Source organism: Botryllus schlosseri, chromosome 6 (genome assembly GCF_051294905.1).
Source record: "Botryllus schlosseri isolate E-star chromosome 6, Bs_hap1, whole genome shotgun sequence".
In the NCBI taxonomy this organism is placed as follows: domain Eukaryota; kingdom Metazoa; phylum Chordata; class Ascidiacea; order Stolidobranchia; family Styelidae; genus Botryllus; species Botryllus schlosseri.
The window spans coordinates 7,208,721-7,231,070 of record NC_137241.1 but is presented as its reverse complement, the minus strand read 5'-3'; the positions used below and the strand labels follow the sequence as shown (position 1 = coordinate 7,231,070).

The 22,350-nt window shown below is 40.1% G+C and overlaps 1 protein-coding gene across 2 annotated transcripts; it reads right to left on the bottom strand.

Annotated features, from left to right (window-relative positions):
- Positions 1–563: 563 nt before the first annotated feature.
- LOC145440788 (uncharacterized) lies at positions 564–21,808 on the bottom strand. Of its 2 annotated transcripts, XR_013915612.1 has the most exons (8): positions 20,804–21,556; positions 18,088–18,219; positions 16,188–16,247; positions 15,217–15,357; positions 7,896–8,012; positions 6,682–6,730; positions 4,889–4,983; positions 564–820 (listed from the first exon to the last, which is right to left on the bottom strand). XR_013915612.1 is itself a non-coding variant. In XM_080318536.1 (7 exons), exons 1-7 carry the CDS (start codon positions 20,864–20,866, stop codon positions 804–806), a joined length of 579 nt encoding a protein of 192 aa, XP_080174662.1. In that variant the 5' UTR covers positions 20,867–21,808; the 3' UTR covers positions 564–803. The 2 variants fall into 2 exon arrangements, 1 of the variants encoding a protein (XP_080174662.1); XM_080318536.1 differs by lacking the exon at positions 4,889–4,983 and having other exon boundaries at positions 20,804–21,808.
- Positions 21,809–22,350: the final 542 nt, after the last annotated feature.

The following is a 22,350-nucleotide window of genomic DNA, read 5'->3' as shown; positions in this document are numbered from 1 at the left end:
AGGGGGTTCCGCAGCCCGGATCAGATTTTATTGTATATTTTCTAAATCAGTGCGACAGTAACTTTCAAAGAAGATCAACTTTATTTAATTTAAGCGCTCAGGTCGTCAGCTATGGGATTAGCAATTATGCTGCGTTCAGATTGCTGAGCAGTAATTTCCTCCGGGCGAGCAAGCGTGATGACGGGTGCTGCGTATCTATCCGTAGGTTAGTTATCTATATCCAGGCCCAGCCCGCAGAAAATGCACGGCTCCGGGGCTCCGGTTCCAAAGACCTGGTTGTAACCCATGAAATAATCGTCGGTGGTACATAACTGTAACGGAATGGATCTGATGATGATGATGGACGGCCGGCCATAAAAATACTGGATGACGATGCAGTCCTGGTCAAAGATGTATCCTGGAGCGTGGAAGACAAGGATTGGAAACCTATTTCGTCAAAGTAACCATGTTGACCCTATATTTCCAATCATAATTCTTAAGTAACCAAATTACCACGCCAATTGAATGTGATGTCAGAATTGAAAATTCGTCACATCGTGAGTAAATAAAAATCAAAAACATGATTTAAACAAGGGCCATGTTTTAAGCCTGTTTATTTTAAATGTAACCCAGGGATATCTAGAACTAGATATATTCTAGATATCCCTGATGTAACCTTAGACACAAACAAACAAACAGAAAAATGAAAAAATGTAATTCGGAAGCATTAGGCAGGCTATACATTCAATAGATATTTTGAGACTTTGCAGCGTAACTTCATCGGTATGGAGTGGGTGTGGTAGGCCGCGACATCGGATCAGTAGTTATCTGGTTTGCTTGCCTGTGAACATGAACAGACTGTGAGGGATAAATATTTATGTAATAGGTCTACTGATGAAACAGATACAAAGATATCAGTCTTCATTTTGATGCGAAAAGTATATTACTTAACGTTCTTTTCGTGAGATTTTTCCCAGCCGTACGTCGAAGATATTCGAATTTATGATGCTACGATGAATATGTAGTATAGTAACGGTGTTTTCGCAGGGCGTATTTGCGTCCATAATGACCGCACCCGTCAGAACTTTTTATCATGGGTGCTCTAGGCACGCATCAGCCAGACAGTGAGATTACCGGGTCTAGTTAACCACGCTCAGAGCTAAGCCTGTTCGCCCGACCGAAAGGTCCAATATCTACGTACAGGCTCTACCCCACCGTATAATCTACACCATGAGCCGTGTCATCCTAGTTTTTCAGTGACTTGATTATAGCATAATAATGTATGGTAGACTATGATTCAAAAGTTCTGCCCATTATAGCTTATCAATTATCATTATTTGTTGTATTTGATACCTGCCACCACGTTTTACGAGTCCGAAATTACGACGTGAATCATCAAGCATTGTATCATGGAGCCTGCAGTAACAATCGAACCTGAAGATAGACTATACCAGTGGTGGACAAACTGCAGCTTTTTGAGGCTTTGATTGCGGTTCTTTAATTTTGCACTTGCACACGCGCTTCGCCATTTTACTAGGAAGGTTGACCCTGATTATTATAAATTGATGCATTCTATCATGCATTACCAATATGAATATTGTTCACGTGTTGTTTCTTTCTGTGTGGTTTACGTCACTGGTATTAATCTTTTCACCTCGCGGACCGGTAATATTTTTAAAAATATTCGGCGGACCGTGGACCTATAAAATTGAAACGAGTCAACATTTTTTACAGCCAGACTGTTCAGAGTCAAATGTACCTGTTTGATGGTGGTGTGATCAGACTAGATGACCTTCACGGTCTTATCGATCATTCCTATCTAATATCTAATACTGTGCATGCATATTTTTTGTACCACCACCGCTGCCATGTGTTATGTATTTTGGTTGGATGAAAATAAAGACTTTCTCTCTCTCTCTCTCGCGGGCATTGTTTTCAAATTTCGTAGAGGCCACGGTTCGCATGAATTCAATATCGAGATGAAATAGGTCACACAGTTTAACAACCGCGTTGTAAAAACTCTACGTTAGTACAACGATGCGCTCTCTAACATGGGCGACGGGCATAATTACAACAAAAGAAATATTTTGTTGAACAAATACAAATACAACAAAAATATCACGTTCATCACTTTTATTCTAATTTGAACTATGAGCTGCGCACGGTTGCTGACAACACTTTACAGCGGCTAAAGAATCGATATTGGGGTTAGCGATACCGTACTTGCTGGAAAGCTATCTCCTCCTAATTTTGATCATGTGGGGCAGCCCCACGTCGTTTTCCAAGTGTCTCGGTCATGTCAGTGACTGGATCGATTGATTGAGCAGTTTTGCGAGTCTGCTCGTATTTTCGCTCGCCTGTCGTTGCCGGAGACGGCGTGAACTTCATGTCAAATCGAACATATTGCCAGGCCTAATGTTGCCTCACGAAGTTCTCAATCATATTAAAATATGATGTTTTACTTATTCTATCAATGCACACGCATTTAGCGTCTTGTCCCTTGAAATTAAGGTACAGAATTTAAATGTACCTGGCGGACCGGCAGAAAAGTCGTCGCGGACTGGCGGTTAAGAACCACTGGTTTACGTAACACTTGTAAAATTTAGGGACGGCATTATAGGGTGGGACTCGCGAATGAAGTTCACATAAACGTTTACCCGGCGAAAATGTTGCATGATCAATGGCCATCAATGAAGGGATAAATCATTGTGTTCAACAATGAACTTAATATATCGCGGTAGCACAAACAAGGGCGTAGCCGGAAAAGAAATTTGGAGGGGGGATTCGATGACGTAAAAGACGCCCCCCTTTTAAAGATATGGAAAAATATATTTTAAAAAACTATGGTTTTGGGCCCATATTGGGTGAATAACACAACTTTCAGGGTGATATCTCACCCAGAGACGTAATGTTTTGAATAATTTGTGCGCTTATACTTGCGCGCGAAGCGCGACGGTAACGGTGGGATTAGGTCAATAATATTCTTGCTTACACTGGTCTTGGGTACCCCATACCGCGATCAACCGAGCTCCGGGGGGGTTTGGTCCCCTCGACCCATGTCACGGCTACTCGAAAGTCTGACTTCATTGTCATATACTCATGTAGGCACACCGCATATTACTTACATATTGGCGCGAAACGCGAAGAAATTTCCTAATTTTTGCCGGAATTTTGTCAATAATATTAGTAATCGCATATCATATATTTGTCCACGTGATCAGATTTACCGGTAGAGCTAATGGAAGTGGTGTTTTCGAATGTTTAGGGCGCGTTAATTATACACAATCAATTAATTATCATCTACGGGGGGTAGGAGGGGGAAAATGCCTATTTCTATGAAATATACCAAATCAATTTTTTCGCGGAGATGGGGTATTCATTTCTAAATCAAGTCATGTACGTAGCGCGACATCAAATCGCGGGAAGTGCGAAGAAAAATTTCAAGTTTACTGATTCTAATAAAAGATACTCTGTGAATTTATGTTTATTTACGAAATCATTTTGGGCCCCATTCGATGTCGTCCCCTAATCCGGGGTGCTGCCGGGGGCTCTTCAAAGATTTAGAAGGCACGCAATCATTCCGCTTGAGCTATTATGTTGGTACCTCACGGTGAGACAATTCATGAGTTTCTGGAGGATGAGCGTCGGGCGGGCCACTTATAATTAGTTACTTTGTTAAGGTATGCTGTTTTGTTGTGACCTCCGGAAAAAGTTGTCGCCACTCAGAAGATAGCTCACACATACCACAACTAATTGAAAGAGAAATTTGGTCTTTGGTGAGATGGGCACGATTCCCAATTTTCATTTATTCATGGCGCAATATTTACTGCCACTGATCCCTGTATTTGTACCGCGGGACTCAGGTTGCTAGGACAGAGCCACCCCGCGCAATCTTTAGCCAAGGTTAACGACCGCGATCTTTTTGGGATCGCATTTGGTGTTGGCTAGAACATATCTGCCTTGGTGTGTCTTTTTGGCGCCGAAAAGCTGATGCCTAACAGTCCCGTAATCACTGAGAGCATAGCATATACACGAATACAGTTAGATTCAATTCATGCGTATTTTTATTTAGGCCTATTTTTTGATATTGAGTTATCAAGAGGCGGGCAGTCAACTATTAAATAACTACTGAAACTACATATCGCGCGAAGCGAGAAGAAAAGTTTCAAGTTGAATACATATGCTAAAAAAATACTAAACCTTATATTAAACTTTGAAAAATTTTGGGGGGGTGATGGCTCGTTTCGCCCCCTCCTGGCTACGCCACTGAGCGCAAACACAATAATGTCCGGTCTAACAATCGTGAACACCGCTCTTCCATCGGTACTGTAAAGGCTGGCAATGACTGCAAAGTTTGGCCAAGAAATGTCGTTGAGCGAAATTGCAAAAATAAAAACTTTAATTAGGAAAATATAAATTTCAAAACAGAATGGAAGAAACAGTTTGCATTCAGTGGTAATTGAGGTAAGGCACTGTGCTTTATCTGTCAAGATTCGCTCAATAATTACAAAGTCAGTTACTTGAAATGTCATTAGGAATTAGGAAGTCAAACACCAGAACTTTGCCACGAGTTACCCAACGAATACACATTTACGGAGTGATAAAATCATCGAGCGGCAATATCCCTTATATACTCAGCGGCACTTGACGGAACTGCTCCGCACTGCTTTGACGTCATATCATCCTGGTTTCAAACACATTGCAGCCCAGATGGAGACGTGTCGTATTACCGCACAATAATAAATTTCATGCGATAGCCTACATGTCAATGTAGTGGAATAAATTCGCATTTTTGGATTTTTGTGTTGTGACTCTTTTTAATCTACGATTTTTGATATCCGGCTGGTCTGCCCCTCCTGGACTATACTAACATACACAGATTTAAATATACATAATTCTCTCCGCTCACCTATACAAATCTTTTATACTTCAACCATCCGCCCTCGCCACTTCTGGACCGTCAGTATCTCACCACGACGGGTACGCGGTACGCGTAATAGTTATCTGAAGGCAGTGCAGTGTGCTTTAGTGGAAGTGATTACCTAGGACAGTAGTTCTCAAACGGGGGTCCGCGGACCCCTGGGAGTCCGTGAAGCATTTTCAGGGGTCCGCGAAGCCGCCAAACTTGTAAAATGATTGACAACCTAATGATCAATCAAGAAAAGCATGAGCCAGTTTCGCTTCGTAATTGCTAAAACTTTAGAACTCAAATCATTCAAATGGTCGTCTGAGATGAAATATCCGACTGTGCAAACTCATTTTAATAGCCCAATTGCTAATAGCCTGCTGGTGCAAACATCGCTGTTTAGAGATGTTTTGTTGCTGGGGTTGGCAAAAACATTTTGGATTTGGTGTTGTCAGTCTCATCAAATTAGTAAACAGTCGTTTGAAACGGAAATTCCGTAATTTTTTCCTAATCTGTCCGAATGAAGGAATTGAAACCTCCCCACGAAATCCATTTTCCTCCTCTGATATAACCACTAAATGACTTCAATATGAGATGGCTGGACGTGATATGTTCATTAAAGATTCACACCAACAGCTGTCGTCGGAAGCTTTGCGCGTTAATATTACATCGCCACCAATATGTCTTTGTGGAAATGGATTTTCGGCACTCGTTCATATCAAATCGAAGACGCGGATTTTCAAGAAAATATATACAGCTGGAAAATTATCTTCGAAATAATAAAAGTCTACCCAATTCCTACATATAGTGTGATGTAATTTTCAAGAAAACTCATTTTGTGGCTGTTTATCACTAGCCTGCAATTAACACTTGCATGACACAGATGACGGTTGCACGATAATTGAACTAATTTCGAACGTAAACTTGAGGGAGTCCGCGGGGGTTCGTGGCGGTCGAAAAGGGGTCCGCGAAGACAAAAAGGTTGAGAACCCCTGACCTAGGACTATATGTAAAGTGCGAGTATTCGCATCACGCTCGTTATATTTCAGAGGTTCACGTTCGCATAACTCTATATAGGTTCTACCCTGAGAACGTTTTTATTGAAAACTATAATTTCACATCATAATTTTGATATTGGTGATGACAATTTCTGGAAGTCCAAATCCCTACCACTCGTTGCATCACAACATCAGCAAGAAAGGGAATTCAATACAGTACTAAACAAAGATGAAACATGGATCGCCGAAAATTACCGATACTCGACAATTTTGCTTGAAATACCACCCGATTCATAATAAGTAAATTGACTCGCTTTCGCTACTGCTACTGCTGAGATAACGAGCCTATAACTTCATTTGCAGTAGTAATGTTCACGATACCCGTCGCAACGTCAAATGATGATGCTTGTATCCAGTGATGCAAATTCGTTACTATAGACTAAGAAAATTTTCCGATTAGGGACTCTTGCGGGTCGAAAACTAACAACTGCTTGGCGATCATGCATTACTGGGATAGCATGGAGGTGGAGGGGTGGTGCATGACTTAGAAAGCCGTAACGGCTATATCTACACTTCCTTGTCCAGCGGCATATGTACATCATGCACTCATGGTATGCATAAGCACAGATCGTGTGTATGTGTATCATGAGTCGGTGTATATGCCGCAAAAGACATCAAGGACCAAAATAAACTACGTCCTTCCTTTCTTCCATCACTGGCTTCTACGAATTTTACAAACAGATTGGGATATATTATGTGATCTAGCTTTAGCACAATTTCTTGAAAGAAAAGACTTACTGTGTACTGCTGGTACCGTCCTCACGTTCGTTCGGACAATGTAGTTCCCCTGTGTACAAGCAGAGTGTTAACATTATTCAGTAATCAAATTCGAGCAGCTATAGGCTACACACGAAACATCGGAATTAGTCTCGTAGCTTCTTTAGATCTCTGAATACGCGGAGTCACCAGAGAATTACAATGTATGACCCAAGTGTAGCCTTGTTGTTTCTAAGCTTGCGATTTGTAGATTGCCTTCATACTGAGAGCAACGTCAGTGTTTTCTTGAAGACGAATATATGATGATCTGGGCTGGGCACACCGATTCGCCTACTCGAATCGGAGTCGAGTATCACTCATACTGATTCTAGTCGAGTAACGAGGGTTGATGTTTTTGAGTAACGAAAGTAGACGCCTTCACATCGAGAGTAATATTTTAACAATGAAAATATAGTTTCAGTCATCCGTTTGAGCCTCGAAAACTCGATAGCCGAGTCGACAAATATATCGCACAAGGCCACAAATATTCATAGAGCGACATTTCTGTCAAATAGTGATCGACCCTCAAAGTAGTCGAGAAGGACCACGTAAAAGACATGATCCAGATGTACGAAATTATTTCACATAGCGTATAGCCGGCATCATTTTCCTTGTGACTGTAAAAGATACATATCTGAGCATTTCAAGTCATTGCGTGAAACCATTGCGCATATGCTACTGTGTCTAATGTGCGGTAATCGAATACGCGACTCGGTTCGAACCTTAATTACTCTACTCGGAGCCGAATCACCCTGGCACTCTATTTGATCTATCCCTAATTACGATTTTAAATCATGCAATGATAACCACGTAAATTGATGTTCGTTCCACAACTCAGACAACGCCATTAATTTGTAAACGTGCCGATAGCATAGGGTTACCATACGTCCTCTTTTATGACGTATTTTAAAGTGTCCCCGGAGGACGCCCAAATGTCCCCTTTTTAAAGATTTTGACCTCTTTTTTGAGAATTTTATTCAAAGATAGGGTGAAATTCGAGTCAAATACAGCAAATCGGGCTATTTCGGGAGCTGGGCCGGAAAGTTGATCTTTTTTTAGCCACCAAGTCGGGAGAATTTACCATTTTTTACGGATTTTACTCGAGAATTGCAAGTCGGAAAATTTTGACAAAGTGTCCTCTTTTCACATTTCCAAAATATGGTAACCCAACGACAACATGTCCTTAGTACTTATACCTGCTGCCATCTGTCTGCATCAATCATTTTCTTTTCCAGACACCGCTGCCAGATGTAGATATAAGCGACCGAGATGTGGACAATCAACAGCAGGGTCGTTGCGGCGATGTAGACTTGCTATAAATATTTGTCGTCAATGAAGCTTTCTATAGTACCCGTATGTATACTAGGGTGATCCTTAAAAAACGAATTTTGGAAGGTTGTTGGTCTTACCCTGCCAAAATGTTCTTTTTGATTAAAAAACACCCTGTGTAAAATTTTATTGATATTCATTAATGTTGAGAGGTGGCTCAATGGATCCGAAATTCTACCCATTTGCAGTATAAAGCACATATAGTCACTTTTACAGCTGCTCTATGACCAACGTTTAAGCTTTGATTTCGTCGCGTGGGTCTTAGCTGCTCAGTGGCTGGGGTGTCTTGATGATCAACAGCAATTGCCGTTTCCAAGTAAGGTCAGATTCATGTGGTTACGGAGCTTTTTCGCGTTGGTCAGCAAAAACTCCAAATGCAAATTGCAGTTGCTTCTTGTCCTTTGTGATATGGCCAGAAAACTTCTTACACAAGGCAATGGAACGTTCAGCCTGGTAGTTGGCGACAGCCAATGTGCTGATAAAAGTTTTTGTGGCAATGAAACTGGATATCTTCTTCGTCTAAGCAACCTGATATTCAAGAAAACCATCAGAAAAACATGAGTTTCTTAAAATAAGTGGTGATTTCATTGTCGTAAGTCTTCTACCGATTGTTTTTCGAGTTAATAACAACAGCGTGCTTTAAGAGTTCTTCTTCCCCTTCCAACAGCAGTGTCGTAGAATCTTCTAACTAATTCGAAATTAGTGAGACCCACAGTTTCCACTCATTGTGCACGGGGATGGCAAACCAATCCCAGATGTCACTCAAATGGAGACAGAGGCTGGACTACCTGTGCTGGTGGCAAATAATGACCAATCACAGCTATTTGCGGCCCCAAAATTACCATCTGAGATATGAAAAGCACAAGCTGGGGCTATCTTTTCTATTCTGAAAGACAGGGATTTAAAGAAAAAAATCCAGGGGTATACTTCGATATAGCGGATGCTTGTCCTGGCTCAGTCTTTTCGAAAGGCATGGGGACTTCATCTCCTGATGATCTCTTTTTCAAGCGCTTCAAAACAGGAGGACATCTTATTGACCTCACTGCATTTGAGGACTGGCCAACTGATCATCATACATCCGATGCTGTGGTTGGCTGGCATGAGAAATGAGACTGCGAAGGTATTGGAGACAGCTGTGAAAGTCACTCAGACGGGAGATCATTACGGAGAACTACTGGAGCTGGCCTTTATTTTTTTGGAGCTGTCCTTTTTCGGAGCATACACTTTGAAACTCCCGGAGCCATGCACCTATGGATGGCGTAAGGCAGTGGTTCTCAACCTTTTTGTCTTCGCGGACCCCTTTCGGACCGTCACGGACCCCCGCGGACCCCCCACGAAGTCTTAGTTCAAATTTAGCTCAAGTATCGTGATATCGTCATCTGTCTTGTGCAAGTGATAAGTCTAGCCTTAGTGATGAACATCAACAAAATTACTTTTCTTGAAAATAAGATCATACTATTCATTTGGAAATTGGGTTGACTTTTATTATATTAAAGCAAACTCTGCAACAAGCGGTTGTGTCTTGAAAATCCGCGCCTTCGATTTGGCATGAACGAGTGCCGAAAATCCATTTCCACAAATATAGATGGTGGTGAATGTAATAATAACGCGGGGCGCGTCTGATGACACATTTGGGTATGATCGCAACAAGTATGCTATGGCACCAAAATTGACAAACAATTTTTTTTAAACATTTAACGTCAAGCCTGCTGGTCACTTTTATCTAGCAGCTTATCTTGAAGTTATAATGGAAAAAATGGTTATGTATATCACAGGAGAAAAATAATTTTTGTGAACATTTCGAAGTCACCGTGATTGACCTTACTCATCCAGCTTTCTTTCCCACAATCCCCAACAGCAAAATCTCTAAACAGCAAAATGTTTGTATCAGTAGGCTATTGGCAATTTAGCAATTAAAATGAGTCTGCACGTTAGGATATTTCATCTCATACGGCCATTCTATTGATGTGAGCACTGGAGTTTAAGTAGTAATGAAGCGAAATTGCCTTGCGATTTTGCGAATTAGAAGAAATACAGATGAGGTTATCAAATATTTCGAGGCTTCGCGGACCTCCTGAAAATGCTTCGCGGACCCCCGGTTGAGAACCGCTGGCGTAAGGGATCTAAACTTTCAAGGTATGGATGTTTCGTTCACAGTTTAAATGGTTATCGATCTAGCATCGAGGATCGCGGTGCATCAGCCGACTCTGATGAGACGTAGGCCCCGGCTACGCCTATGATGATAACCTACAGCTAACAGCAACGAAAATTAGTTCGATGATATAACTGGAAAGTAACGCCGATACCCAAGTATTCCTGCAGGGTCATGCGTCGTATGTCGTTCAAAAGGTCTGCCTAAAACTCAATGTGTATTTGATGTAGATTTACGGTACTTGGACAGGTCGTATTATTGTAGCATGAAAATAATAATAATCAACTTCATGTGGAAGTATACGGCACCATGACAACGAACCGTAATGGATTGAGGATTTAAAGCAGTGCATAAGTCTTTGGAGACGGTATGAAATTGTCTGGCCTTGAAATAATCGTACATATTGTAAGAGTCTCATGAATTGTTTGCATCATTGGATTGAATGTTTTGACATTGCAACTTCATTAAGTAAGACATACGTACGTAGGGTTATGACTAGAAAAAAAAATTCAAAATTTTGTGTGTCCTGTAGTTACAAACGATGAACTTTTGTGTCCTGATTGCAAAAATACCCAAAGTTAAGACTGGTTAAACAAAAACCTCCCGCACAAAAATTTTCAGTTTTCACGGTATGAAGGATAGGCTTTTTTGTAGATACAGACTATATAACATATATACCGACTGATTTGAATTTAACTGACACAATTCCAATTGCGAAGATTTAAAATAGTATTTTGCTAAATTTTGATCGCTCGTATTGAATTATTCCTATCGTTTTCTTGCTTACAGTCAAAATTAAATAATTAATAAATAATTATTAATTTCGATATTAGATGTAGACTGTATGGATCGTATAATTTCAATTTGTTTGCCCCAAATCGCATTGGTTGTTCGAAAAGGCGAAATTAGAACAACTTAACATAATTTCAGCGGTCTAGAAAACCGATTAGAGGAATATGATGAAAATTTGCAAATGTCATATCATATGTCACTCAGCATCTATTGATACTGGGCGGCGGAATGGCGTTGTTGTGAAACTGCAAATTGCAATGATGAGCTAGGGTTTTCATAAACCACAATACATTCGTTGCCAACATAATATTATCGATTCTCAAACCATATATCAGAGTTCTTCAATCCAACATCCTCCACAAATCCAACAATCAGCTACAAATTTGGAGATGATATGGTAAAACATTACGAAAACTTGGTACAATCCATCAAGCCAGGATTTCAAATGCAAATATTAGAAAACCGAGGATGGAGTAATGATTTTAAGTTTATCTATCTGCTGTGCATAGCATGCCGCTCTTTCAGAGAAAATAGTAGATTACCAGTAATCAAATGGCATAAACTCCCCTCTCTACGCAATGCGAGATGGAGCTCAGGGGCTATAATTCCGTACTTCCAAGTCCCCAGATGGAGAGTAACTCTTGAGATATCATGCTTATTCCTCGCAAATGCGTGTCAGGAAGCCTGGTATTTTGACCAGATGTCTATAGATGGAATATACTGGGGCCCGACCGTTTATCGGGTCGCCGATAATATCGCGACGACATCACACTTTGAAAGAATTATCGGTATCAGCCATTGAAGCTGAAAAATTATCGGCAATTTTCGTGACGTCACAACATGGCAGTAGGAAGTCAGAAAACTATAATGTATGACGGCTAGACTGAGAACATTGATATATGTCACATAGCTTACATTTAACAGGTGTCCAGATGTAGCCTTTCTAGTTTATTTATTGTTAAAATATAACAATGGCTGTAAAGATGTTCACATAAATGCTCTGAAGCTTTGAAAATGTGCTAATGTATATCCAACTTCTTTTGAATATCGGCTGAATGTATTGGGGTTCTCGATCAAGGTGTGAGATATCGGTTTTATTGGTATCGACCCAATAATACAACATCGATCGGGCTCCAGAGTATACCAAAGATTATTTGCCGCTATTTCTGCGCTCAAATGTCCTGCAGCGATAAAGTGCCTTAAAATCCCATTGGAAGTCGGATATTTCCGTTGTAGATGTCCCAGGCACTAACATAATAACAGAAAGAGAAGTCAAATTGATGGATGAACTTTACCAGAAGTACAGAAGGACATATATATGAAGATTAAATTTGTAGCAAAGAATACCTTTGAATTGTAATGTTTTTCTATATTTGGACCAGTGTCGATAATTGAAGTTGGTTTGTGCGGGACATTCTTTTCGATTTGAACAAAACGATTATAATTTTTTTAATCAATACCAAAATGCTCATTAATTCCTGCTATAGGCGAAAATTTTTTTTCTAGTCATAACCCTAACGTACAGCTTGCAGTGTTGGGATCAAGTCAGTACCTTCGAGTCACGAGTCATCTCGAGTCATTGCACATTTTGACTCGAGTCAAGTCAAGTCAATCGATTTTCGAAAGTGACTCGAGTCAAGTCAAGTCACTCGTTTTTTGAATGTGACTCGAGTCAAGTCAAGTCAAGTCAAGTCGAGTTACGAGTCAAGTCACAATTCAAGTCAAATTGAATTTTCGAAGTATAATTACATTTTGCTAGCTGAGTGAAAGACAGTATAATTTGCCATTTATCTTGCATCAAATAACTAATGTATGCATACACAAACTTTATAAAGTTGAATATGCATGCAAGAAGGCGTCTATCACGCAGACGTAGAACCGCAAATAATATACGCGACTAACTGTATAGCTAATAGCTATGCTACAGTCTGTTATTATGTCAGCCATTAGGATCGAATACGAAGCCTCGAGACGTTGAAACAAATTGATATGGATTTGAATCATACAAGAGGGTTGGTAAAGGTGATCACTGCGCAATGTTAGCAGTGAGCCGTCCAAGAAGCGTAGATACGTTAATTGCTATTGTATTCTTCTTCTTCTTCTACTACTACTACTACTACTACTACTACTACTACTACTACAACTACAACAACAACGTAACCTGTGATCATTTCGTTGTGGTCAATATATTTGTGATGCAATAATTGGGGATCATTCAAACGTACATTCAGTGAATGACTGGATACTCTCACAAGTGGCACATAGGCGTATCGCGAACAATACGAACATATGTCCAAAATACACTGATTTGATTGATACCGTTTACTTGATGACTTGAAATTGACTCGTAAATTTTGATCCGAGTCACGAGTCAATCCGCATTTTTGAAGCGCCGAGTCAAGTCAAGTCAAGTCATTTTTGCAAAGTGACTCGAGTCAAGTCAAGTCATACGAAAAAGTGACTCGAGTCATCCCAACACTGACAGCTTGCATCATAAAAATTCTTTCTCCACTTCTCTGTAGTATACCATTAAGAGAAATCCCGTTCACGTTAAGATTTGTTTGAAGGTGGCCCAAAATTGTTCGCTACCACAGGTATATTTATTCCTCACCATAGGGGAACTAAAACCCTAGTTAGTGAATGCCGGGATTAGATCATTGTGTTTCGTGACGTGCGTGAAATAGCAGACAAGAAAAATGCGCATATTTTAAAGAAATAAGGCATATTGGTGTCGACGATTACCACGCATTGAGCAGTACTATGACTCTAGGATAAGAGGTCTGTTGCTTGTGGGATTCACGATGTTTGTCGATTGATTTGGTCATTTACCGGGCCAATTTTCTTCATTTTTGTTCCGTAGCTGCCGACTTGTAGCACGGCCCACTTCTAGGCTTTCATAAGACACCGCCTACACAGGTGAGATGGCGAGGAGGAGCCTAGATAAATCTCCATCCCTTAGGTAGGGATTCTGGAGTCGTCCTCGGTCGGACTCGAACCCGCAACCTATTGGTGTTGCAGCTGTGGATTATACCACTACGTAATCTCGCCACGGCATAGGATAAGACCTGGGCAACAGAACATGATCAAAACGCAAAATGAGCCACAGCCAAAAACAAAAAGGTTGAGAACCAATGGTCTCTAGTAGCACGGTATTGTTCCGGTGTGGACACATGTATTCATTCAGTAGAATCCGCTGGCCTGGAATGTGGACAAATGTACTGGACATGCTAGACTAGTGGTTCTCGACCCAAGCATCAGGATAAATGTTGCTGACCGGCGAACCTTCATAGTCAAAATTATCCCAAATTGCAATTGCGACAACTCAAAAGTAAACATTGAAAACCTAATTTAACTCTGCCTTTTGATATTATACGTGTGATATGCGTGGTTCTACTGAAGTTTCTGCTAGACTAAGTGCTTACAAACTTGAGTTTGAATGTTCTGTTGATTTATGAAGTAAATGCGAGTTTGACGTTTGCTATAGCCTCTAATCTACTTCTAAAAGTTTTATTATCTAAATTTAGCGAACTTTGTTGAAACGTGACCTTATAGCTGTAACAGATTCGAAACGATTTGATCATATGATACCTGCACGACGGCGATGACGCGCGTGTGTTGTACTTATTACTTATGACAGGAATTTGAAGCGTTCGAAGACGAGGGATGGATTTTAGGTCCATGATATAGTTATTAGGATACAACCTGCACCTTTTTCAAGCCATGCTAGTCTCGAGAAATAAGAAGTGTTCGTGAATGTTGGTGCATCGGGTCGGCATACCAATTCGATAGTCTCGAGAAATAAGAAGTGTTCGTGAATGTTGGTGCATCGGGTCGGCATACCAATTTGATTGTATATCATTATAGAGGAAATAGATACGCTCACTGATATACGCTTGTCTTGACAAGGCGATAAGTCTTATAATATATTCACCGAACAAACAGAAATTCCAAGAATATATATCACTGGGTAATACCATATTTAACATTTCCAAAATTACAAGCGAATAAATACCAATCAAGCCTCCCTCCTTCTCCGGTACTCAAGAGTACACTTGTTTTGTCTGCTAATCTAGAATCGTATGTTACGGCTGTTTTCGCGTAATATTTAGTGTGTGACGGTGTGGTATTTGCGATGGAACCTATTAGGAATATCCTCCCCGGGAAAGTGCCCTTCAAATATGAAACTATCGGCTTCTCGGGAACATACAAACACGTTTTGTAGTGATCGTAAAGGTCGACCTTACCTTGGGGCAAATATCCAGAAGACCGCGATGTGTGATAAATCCCGCCTCGGAATTTACTCGACCTAGGTCCACGCATGTAATGATGATGACTGCTACGATAAAGCAACACGAAAAGAACGAACACTGACGGTCGATCCCCAGCTGAAGTATAATAAATGTTGATAAACTATACAAGTGAGACGCGAATCCGTGCAAGCAATACTTCTTGACATAAAATCATCAGGGAAATAACCAAATTAATCAAGCGCTGTACATCCGTTCTCTTAAAACTACGGAACGAACTTTTTGAACTGTATGCGGGCACCAGCTCCAAGAGCTTGCTGCAATGGCAGATGTTCCTAAGCTGTGGTCCGCACTATCAGCGAAAAGGATGTGTATTCACACCCCCAAGGGTGGTACACAAAAACACAACCTGATTCAGAATTATATCGCGGTCCTAAACCCTGCGTGCCTACTTGCATATCTTCTCACGTCCCTAAGTGCAAGCGTCCTTTGGTTTAAAATGTTATATTTGATTTATGCCGTGGTGGAAGTCTGAGGTATGTTCTGCTTCCGTGTACCCAGGGTGTATATCCATACTTGTATAATAGAATCGCGATATATCATTGTAACATAATATCAAAATAATTACAACGGGTGAATCAATAAGAAGCATTTTAGAACAATTCGAAGCCGTGGCGATATAGCGAAGATCTGCAAACTAGGGGCTCACCATCACTATTACGCACGAGCGGTAGAATTTGCTCGACACACAGCTACGATATTTCAGAATATCAGGATATGCCCACACTACTGTAGAATTTATCTCGTTGCCACCGGATGGACATTTCACTGTACCGCTACAGGTAGTATCTCACGTGTACTTTACATCGCCATTATGATAGTCACGCAACCTGTGTGCCATAATCTCCCATCCATCCGACCAACTAACGTATGGAAACATACTATATTTATCGATATTTATCACCTACCGGTGCAGTAGATGGTTTTTTTCTCGTCGCCGACATCGCCACGCTGCCGAGCACGAAATACTGAAGACATTAAAATATGAATTCATTGAATTGACCACAAAAACACGTTTTTGTTATTTCCTGGTGTTTTTGGATAATCCTAAAAAAATATATGTAAATTTACCCACATTGTATCCATAAATTATCCCGTCGGTAATGTTAACGGCCTGTTAAATAGGCAGTGTATATTTAGTAAACGGTGATCAGTGAAATTGCCATAAAAATGGCGTAAGATCCCTCATGTATCACAGTACCTGAATATTATTATTATTATTATTAATAAAAGTTTAGAGTGGCACCTGTCAAGATCCTGTGTGCCAAGGCCACGGACTACAACGTAAACAAATTCAGGAAAATGGCATTCAGATTAGCCTGCTACTAGAGAGAACAAATACAGTTACAGCGGACGATAGGGCGGTTCTAGATAACATAGCAAACAGTGTAAAATGGACCTTGAGCCTATAGTACACTTGCCCTACAGAAATCTACGATGAAATTGATATTACGGAGAGACAATACTGAAATCATCCACAGTTTCGGGTACATCGCAGCGTTCACAAAGGGGGACGAACACAACCAATTTTGCGCCTAGATGACTCTGAAGCTTGCGGTGTCCATTGCGGAGCCGAAAAAGTATGGAATCGAAAAGACGATTGGAGAGCATACGCGCAGGCGTGAGGATTGATTCTCGATATTGACGACAGTGCGCTCCGGTATCCGAAGAATTATATTAGTCTTGCCATAGATCAATACACCACCTATCTGATTGTGGTTGTAGTTATATGGTGGCGCTTATCTGAATATATTTTAGATGATCCTGCGTACTTTTTGATAAATTATTAGTCATTTTGCATTAGTCGCATAGATACATGTTGCAATTTTGAAAGTAATTATGCGAATCCACGACACAATTAACCTTTAAAACTACTCACCGGATAAGTATACTCTCCCCTGTAGACGTTTTCTCATTACACTTTCACTGGAACTATACTTTTCACATGTCTTCAAAATTGCTACTTCTACTTGTTACTGAGTAACATCGCTGACTTATTTGATCACCTTACTATGTATACAAGTAATTCGTACAGAAACAATGGGGATTAACTGCACAGGTCAAGCGAAGCCGGATGTCACTGCAAGCTCATCAAAAGAACGTTATACAATAAGTTACCAAGTTTAGCACCGAAAAAAGAACAGATTATTATGTTTTGTTTGAGATTCGGTCATTGTCGGCTCAAATATCACCTAAATAAGATTGTATATTGTGATTTCCACTGGTGCGAGCAATGTATGTCGCCAGGTACCATCGAGCATTATTTATTGCACTGTTTTAAGTATATGTACGGAAACGTGCGAATTTGAAACGCTATATCAGAAATGATAGTCATTTTAGTAGAACAGAATCAGTAACAAGTCAATTAATGTTACAGCATGGGATTCAGAATGTCAAGGAAACAGGACGAGGTATTTAAATTTTTATGTTTATGTTGCTGAATTTGTAGTGTAAATGCAGATCATTCAAATCTGCTTTTGTAAGCTTCTGCCGATGCTTTTTTCCTATTCTGTTATTTATTGCATGATATGTTTATGTAGTTGTCAAATGCATGGTGTACAAGATGGTGTGACGCAAAAAGAGTTGAATGTGAGAAGCGCCACTATTTCTTCTTCTTTTGTATTTTACCAATAATAATAATAATTCACGTGTTTTCAACGACAACATGCAACTGCCACAATCGATATCGCGACATAATCGGAAAACTTTGCCGTTTTAGTCGAGTTGCAAAGTCAGTGTGTATCGCGCTTCACTTTGCCGTTTACAGTTCATCTAACAACATTTCTATGCTACAATACTGTTACTTACGCAACACGCAGCACCAATGTAGACCGCTGATGTGTAATTAGTAGGTAAGCTTTCATATTCCGCGAACTTGTTCATGACGATGTAGAATATGCAATAGCACAAGTTGTAAAAAGCGGAACCGAAATAGACCAGCTGATGGGAAATAAAAAGAAGATATTCGAACTTCTGTTTCAAGGGGAGTCATTCCGTATTCAGCCTTCGGTGACTTACTCAGGTGCAGTCTGCTGTGGAAAGCTGGCGGTGGTCAGATTTTATACATACTCATCGGTAACAGCAAGACTGGAGATGGTATCGAAATCATTGGTGTCCATGAACTGCTTGTATCTAATACACAACGGGCAAACCAAGCAATATGTAATCTAATATTCCTCCGATGTATTCGTTCATTTTATCATTCTATCTTCTTTATTTCGATTCCGCTTCTGCCGACTTGTAGCACGGCCCGCTTCTAGCCTTTTAAAAAGGCACCGTTCGCACCATCTGATACGCGTTAAACTGGGTCCACGGACCCTTAGTGTGATCACCTTACATTCCTTGACATCTGATCAGAGTTGTTCAGTAACGAAGTACTTCTACTTTTTCGAAGTACTCAAGTAGTTTTCCTCTACTTCCGGTACTTACTCAAGTATATCTTTTTTCGCTACTTCTACTTCGTAATATTTGTGAACTACTTACTTACTTTTCGCTATTTTCAGTTTGTCTAGTAGAAGTAGTTTAATCTACCAACAAGTAAGAGGGGCTAAGGAATTTCGGTGATGTTTTCACGTACTACCAACATTTAATTTTCATAAAATTCATGGTATACCCAGAGTTTTCGTTGCGCTTCGCGCACAGTAGATATGGATTCACAAATTTTTTTTTACAAAGTATCACTAAATATAATTTAGATACCGGGTTGCGTGGTTCCGTTCACACCGCATTGTCGCCTATACGAAATATTTCATCACAGTGAGTCTGCATCCCCCCCCCCCCCCCCATAACGTTTGAAACTATCCTTTTGCAATCTAGCAATAACCTTTTATACCTATCAGCCCGTGACGTGTCCTAATCTGGAAACGTGAACTTTGACTTTTTTTTAAACATTAGACCTGTTTTAGCAGACCACCGTTGAAACTTTCTGGACAAAAGACATGGAATATGTTTTCCGATTTTTAGAAGTAGTAATTGTATTTTTCTTTCAATTACGAGTGTTATACTATAGATAACTAACCTACGGATAGATACGCAACACGTGTCGTCACGTTTGCTTGCCCGGAGGGAATTACTGCTGAGCAATCTGAACGAAGCATAATTGCTAACCCCATAGCTGACGACCCGCGTGCTTAAATTCAATAAAGTTGATTTTATTTGAAAGCTACTGTCGCACTGATTCCGAAAATATACAATAAAATCCAATCAGGCCAATGGAACCCCCTTGAAATACACCTCAAAGTCTGAAAATCGGCGTTGTTCCAAACAATCGCAGCGACGCATCACAGCGACCATAACAATGGCCCATGCGTGGTTGCGATTGTTCAGAACAATGCCGATTTTCAGACTTTGAGGTGTATTTCAAGGGAGTTCCATTGCCCTGATTGGATTTTAATGTATATTTCGGAATCAGTGCGACAGTAGCTTTCAAATAAGATCAACTTTATTGAATTTAAGCACGCGGGTCGTCAGCTATGGGGTTAGCAATTATGCTGCGTTAAGATTGCTGAGCAGTAATTTCCTCCGGGCAAGCAAGCGTGACGAGGGGTGTTGCGTATCTATCCGTAGGTTAGTAATCTATAGTTATACGTTGAGTTCTAATTGTAGTTTCAGTTTTGTCTGGAAAACATACATGTTGAAGTATAAAAGCAATTTTAGTAATACCTTATATTTTCCGGAAATAAAGCTATACACTATATGGCATTTTTACGATCTGCCATATTTTTAATTAACGTATACTAATCGCACTAGCCGCATCCATCATAACTTCTCCGTATTGCTTTTCGACTGAACTCGGGGCCTTGTAATATGGGAGAGGGTGCCATGTCATGATATTATCTAAAACGGGGTGTTCGAGTGGACAAAAAATTAGTATCGCATTTCCATACCAATACTATCATTTACATCCAATGATGTGGACGACTGCTTATTCTGTATTCTCCTTATTCTTACACCTGGGATGCATCAATATGAATCAAGCTCTCTACACCTTCCGCATAGCTCAATTTGCAGCTTCTGACAGTCCATGCGAACGAATTACGATCGTTTTCACAACTACTTACTAACTTACTTGAGTAGATTTAAAGTCAGTAAATTCTACTTCTACTTCAAGTAGTTTTAGGTTGCTTATGAAAGAAGTACCTCTACTTGTACTTGAGTAGATTTTTTCGTCGCTACTTCTTATTCTACTTGAGTAGCTTTCTTGACTACTTTGACCACCTCTGCATCTGATATTTTGGGGGTATGCGCAATCGCCTATAAAACCTGACGGGCTTCGCGATCAAAAAAGTTTAAGAACCCGTGGCGCAAGCGGTGTCTTGAAAAGCCTACAAGTGGGTCGTGCTATATGTCGGCAGATGTGGAATCGTAATAAATAGAATATTGGGCTAGTGTAAATGACCACTGTATTCGAAAGACACATTTAGTCGACATGCACTATTAATACCACAAACATCAAAAACTGATGTATTTCTTAAACGTGGTCATCGCTGGCTAGTCCTAGAAATACAAAGTCGTCATTTCTTACCCCAACGCCAAGAAGTTTTCTTTGGGTGTCGCTGAGGCCGTGATCGACAATCATCTTTGTCATCTCTGTTACAAGCACTCTGTCTTTTGTATAGTGCGGCGTGAGATTATCGACGGTAGAGTTCGACAGGGTAACACAATGTCGTGTCCTAATAACTGTCTAGCAGTAGCAGCTGAGTGGTACAGAATTCGTGCTGAGCTCTAACCGTTTGATTCCTGACACATATAAAAGTGATTACTGAATACTGTCGTGGGGCACAAGAACTAACGGCGATAGACGCCACTCTTCTTAATTTTCCAAAATAAATAACAGTAAAAATAATATTAGTAATGGCATAATGATGACATATTATTGATATAATGTGGCGATGTCAAATAAACGTTTTACCGGAAGTCATTGGCACTACAGCGGCTGTAAGGAAAAATCTTATGAGGCGTATCCGGGCATGATTACTTTTGGCATATTGAGATCCATACGTGATAAAGACAAAGTAGTTCCTATACGTTTCGAATTTGATTAGCTCTATTACTAACATTCGCTACTGATGAGATTCAGTCGGAAAGCTTTTAGCGAATAAATTAACAATATGAAGTTATTGCTTCGCGTTATTTATAAGTTCTGCAGCCCAAATGGCTTGTTCAAAATACAGATTTTAAGAGATTTTTGATAAAAATGCCAACAAGTATTCAAAGGAGTTCGTAAAACGCGACAATACAAGTGTGCAAAGCCAAATTCTGAAATGGAGGTCCGTGGACCCACTTTTAACTTGCTAATAAAAAATGTCAGCATGGTTTTATCACGGATAGATTGTGTCGCGTTGTCCAATAGGTACATGGTTTCATCCATGAATAATTATTATACATGGTGCAAAAAGGCTCAGTCACCATGAAGTAACCTTCGTCTATCTACACGTACCATATACATATATACTTGGTAATTTCCTAGATTTTTCTTAGCAGGGTGGATAATTGAACATTTAACCATTCATGATTTCTCGCAATTGGTTGGCTATGAAGGCTGCGATCCAAACGAATCAGCAACCCTTTTGAATTGTTATCATAAGTGGTATTGCGATCTGTGTGAATGTCAAGTTAGTTTTAATCTTGCTGATTGATGGCACAAAGTAGATACCGCGCGTTCTGTGAATTCCGTTTCATAAGATAGACCAAACTGAAGCTTTCACTTGGTTTATTGGAGTGTACAAATGTGAATTTATGGCGATGCCAAAATTGTCAAAAATAAAATCCGAAAAAGTCAAAAATAAGTATTTTTATGTATTTCGTCATATGCCAAAAATCAACACGCCTGGGCATATCTAAAAGATTCCGGGACATTTTTGATTCTACATGATTCAAAAGATCACTTTACTGGGCACGGAATACCTTGAAGGCACCACTGGACTAATTGACACTTGGACTCAAAGATCACAGCACAACTTTTGTAATTTCGATTCTTCATCTTCAATAATCTCGGCCTCTAACTTTTTCCCCCGGATTCAAGCCATTTACTGATTAAATTGTCAGGTTACCCTAAAAAACGCTGCACGC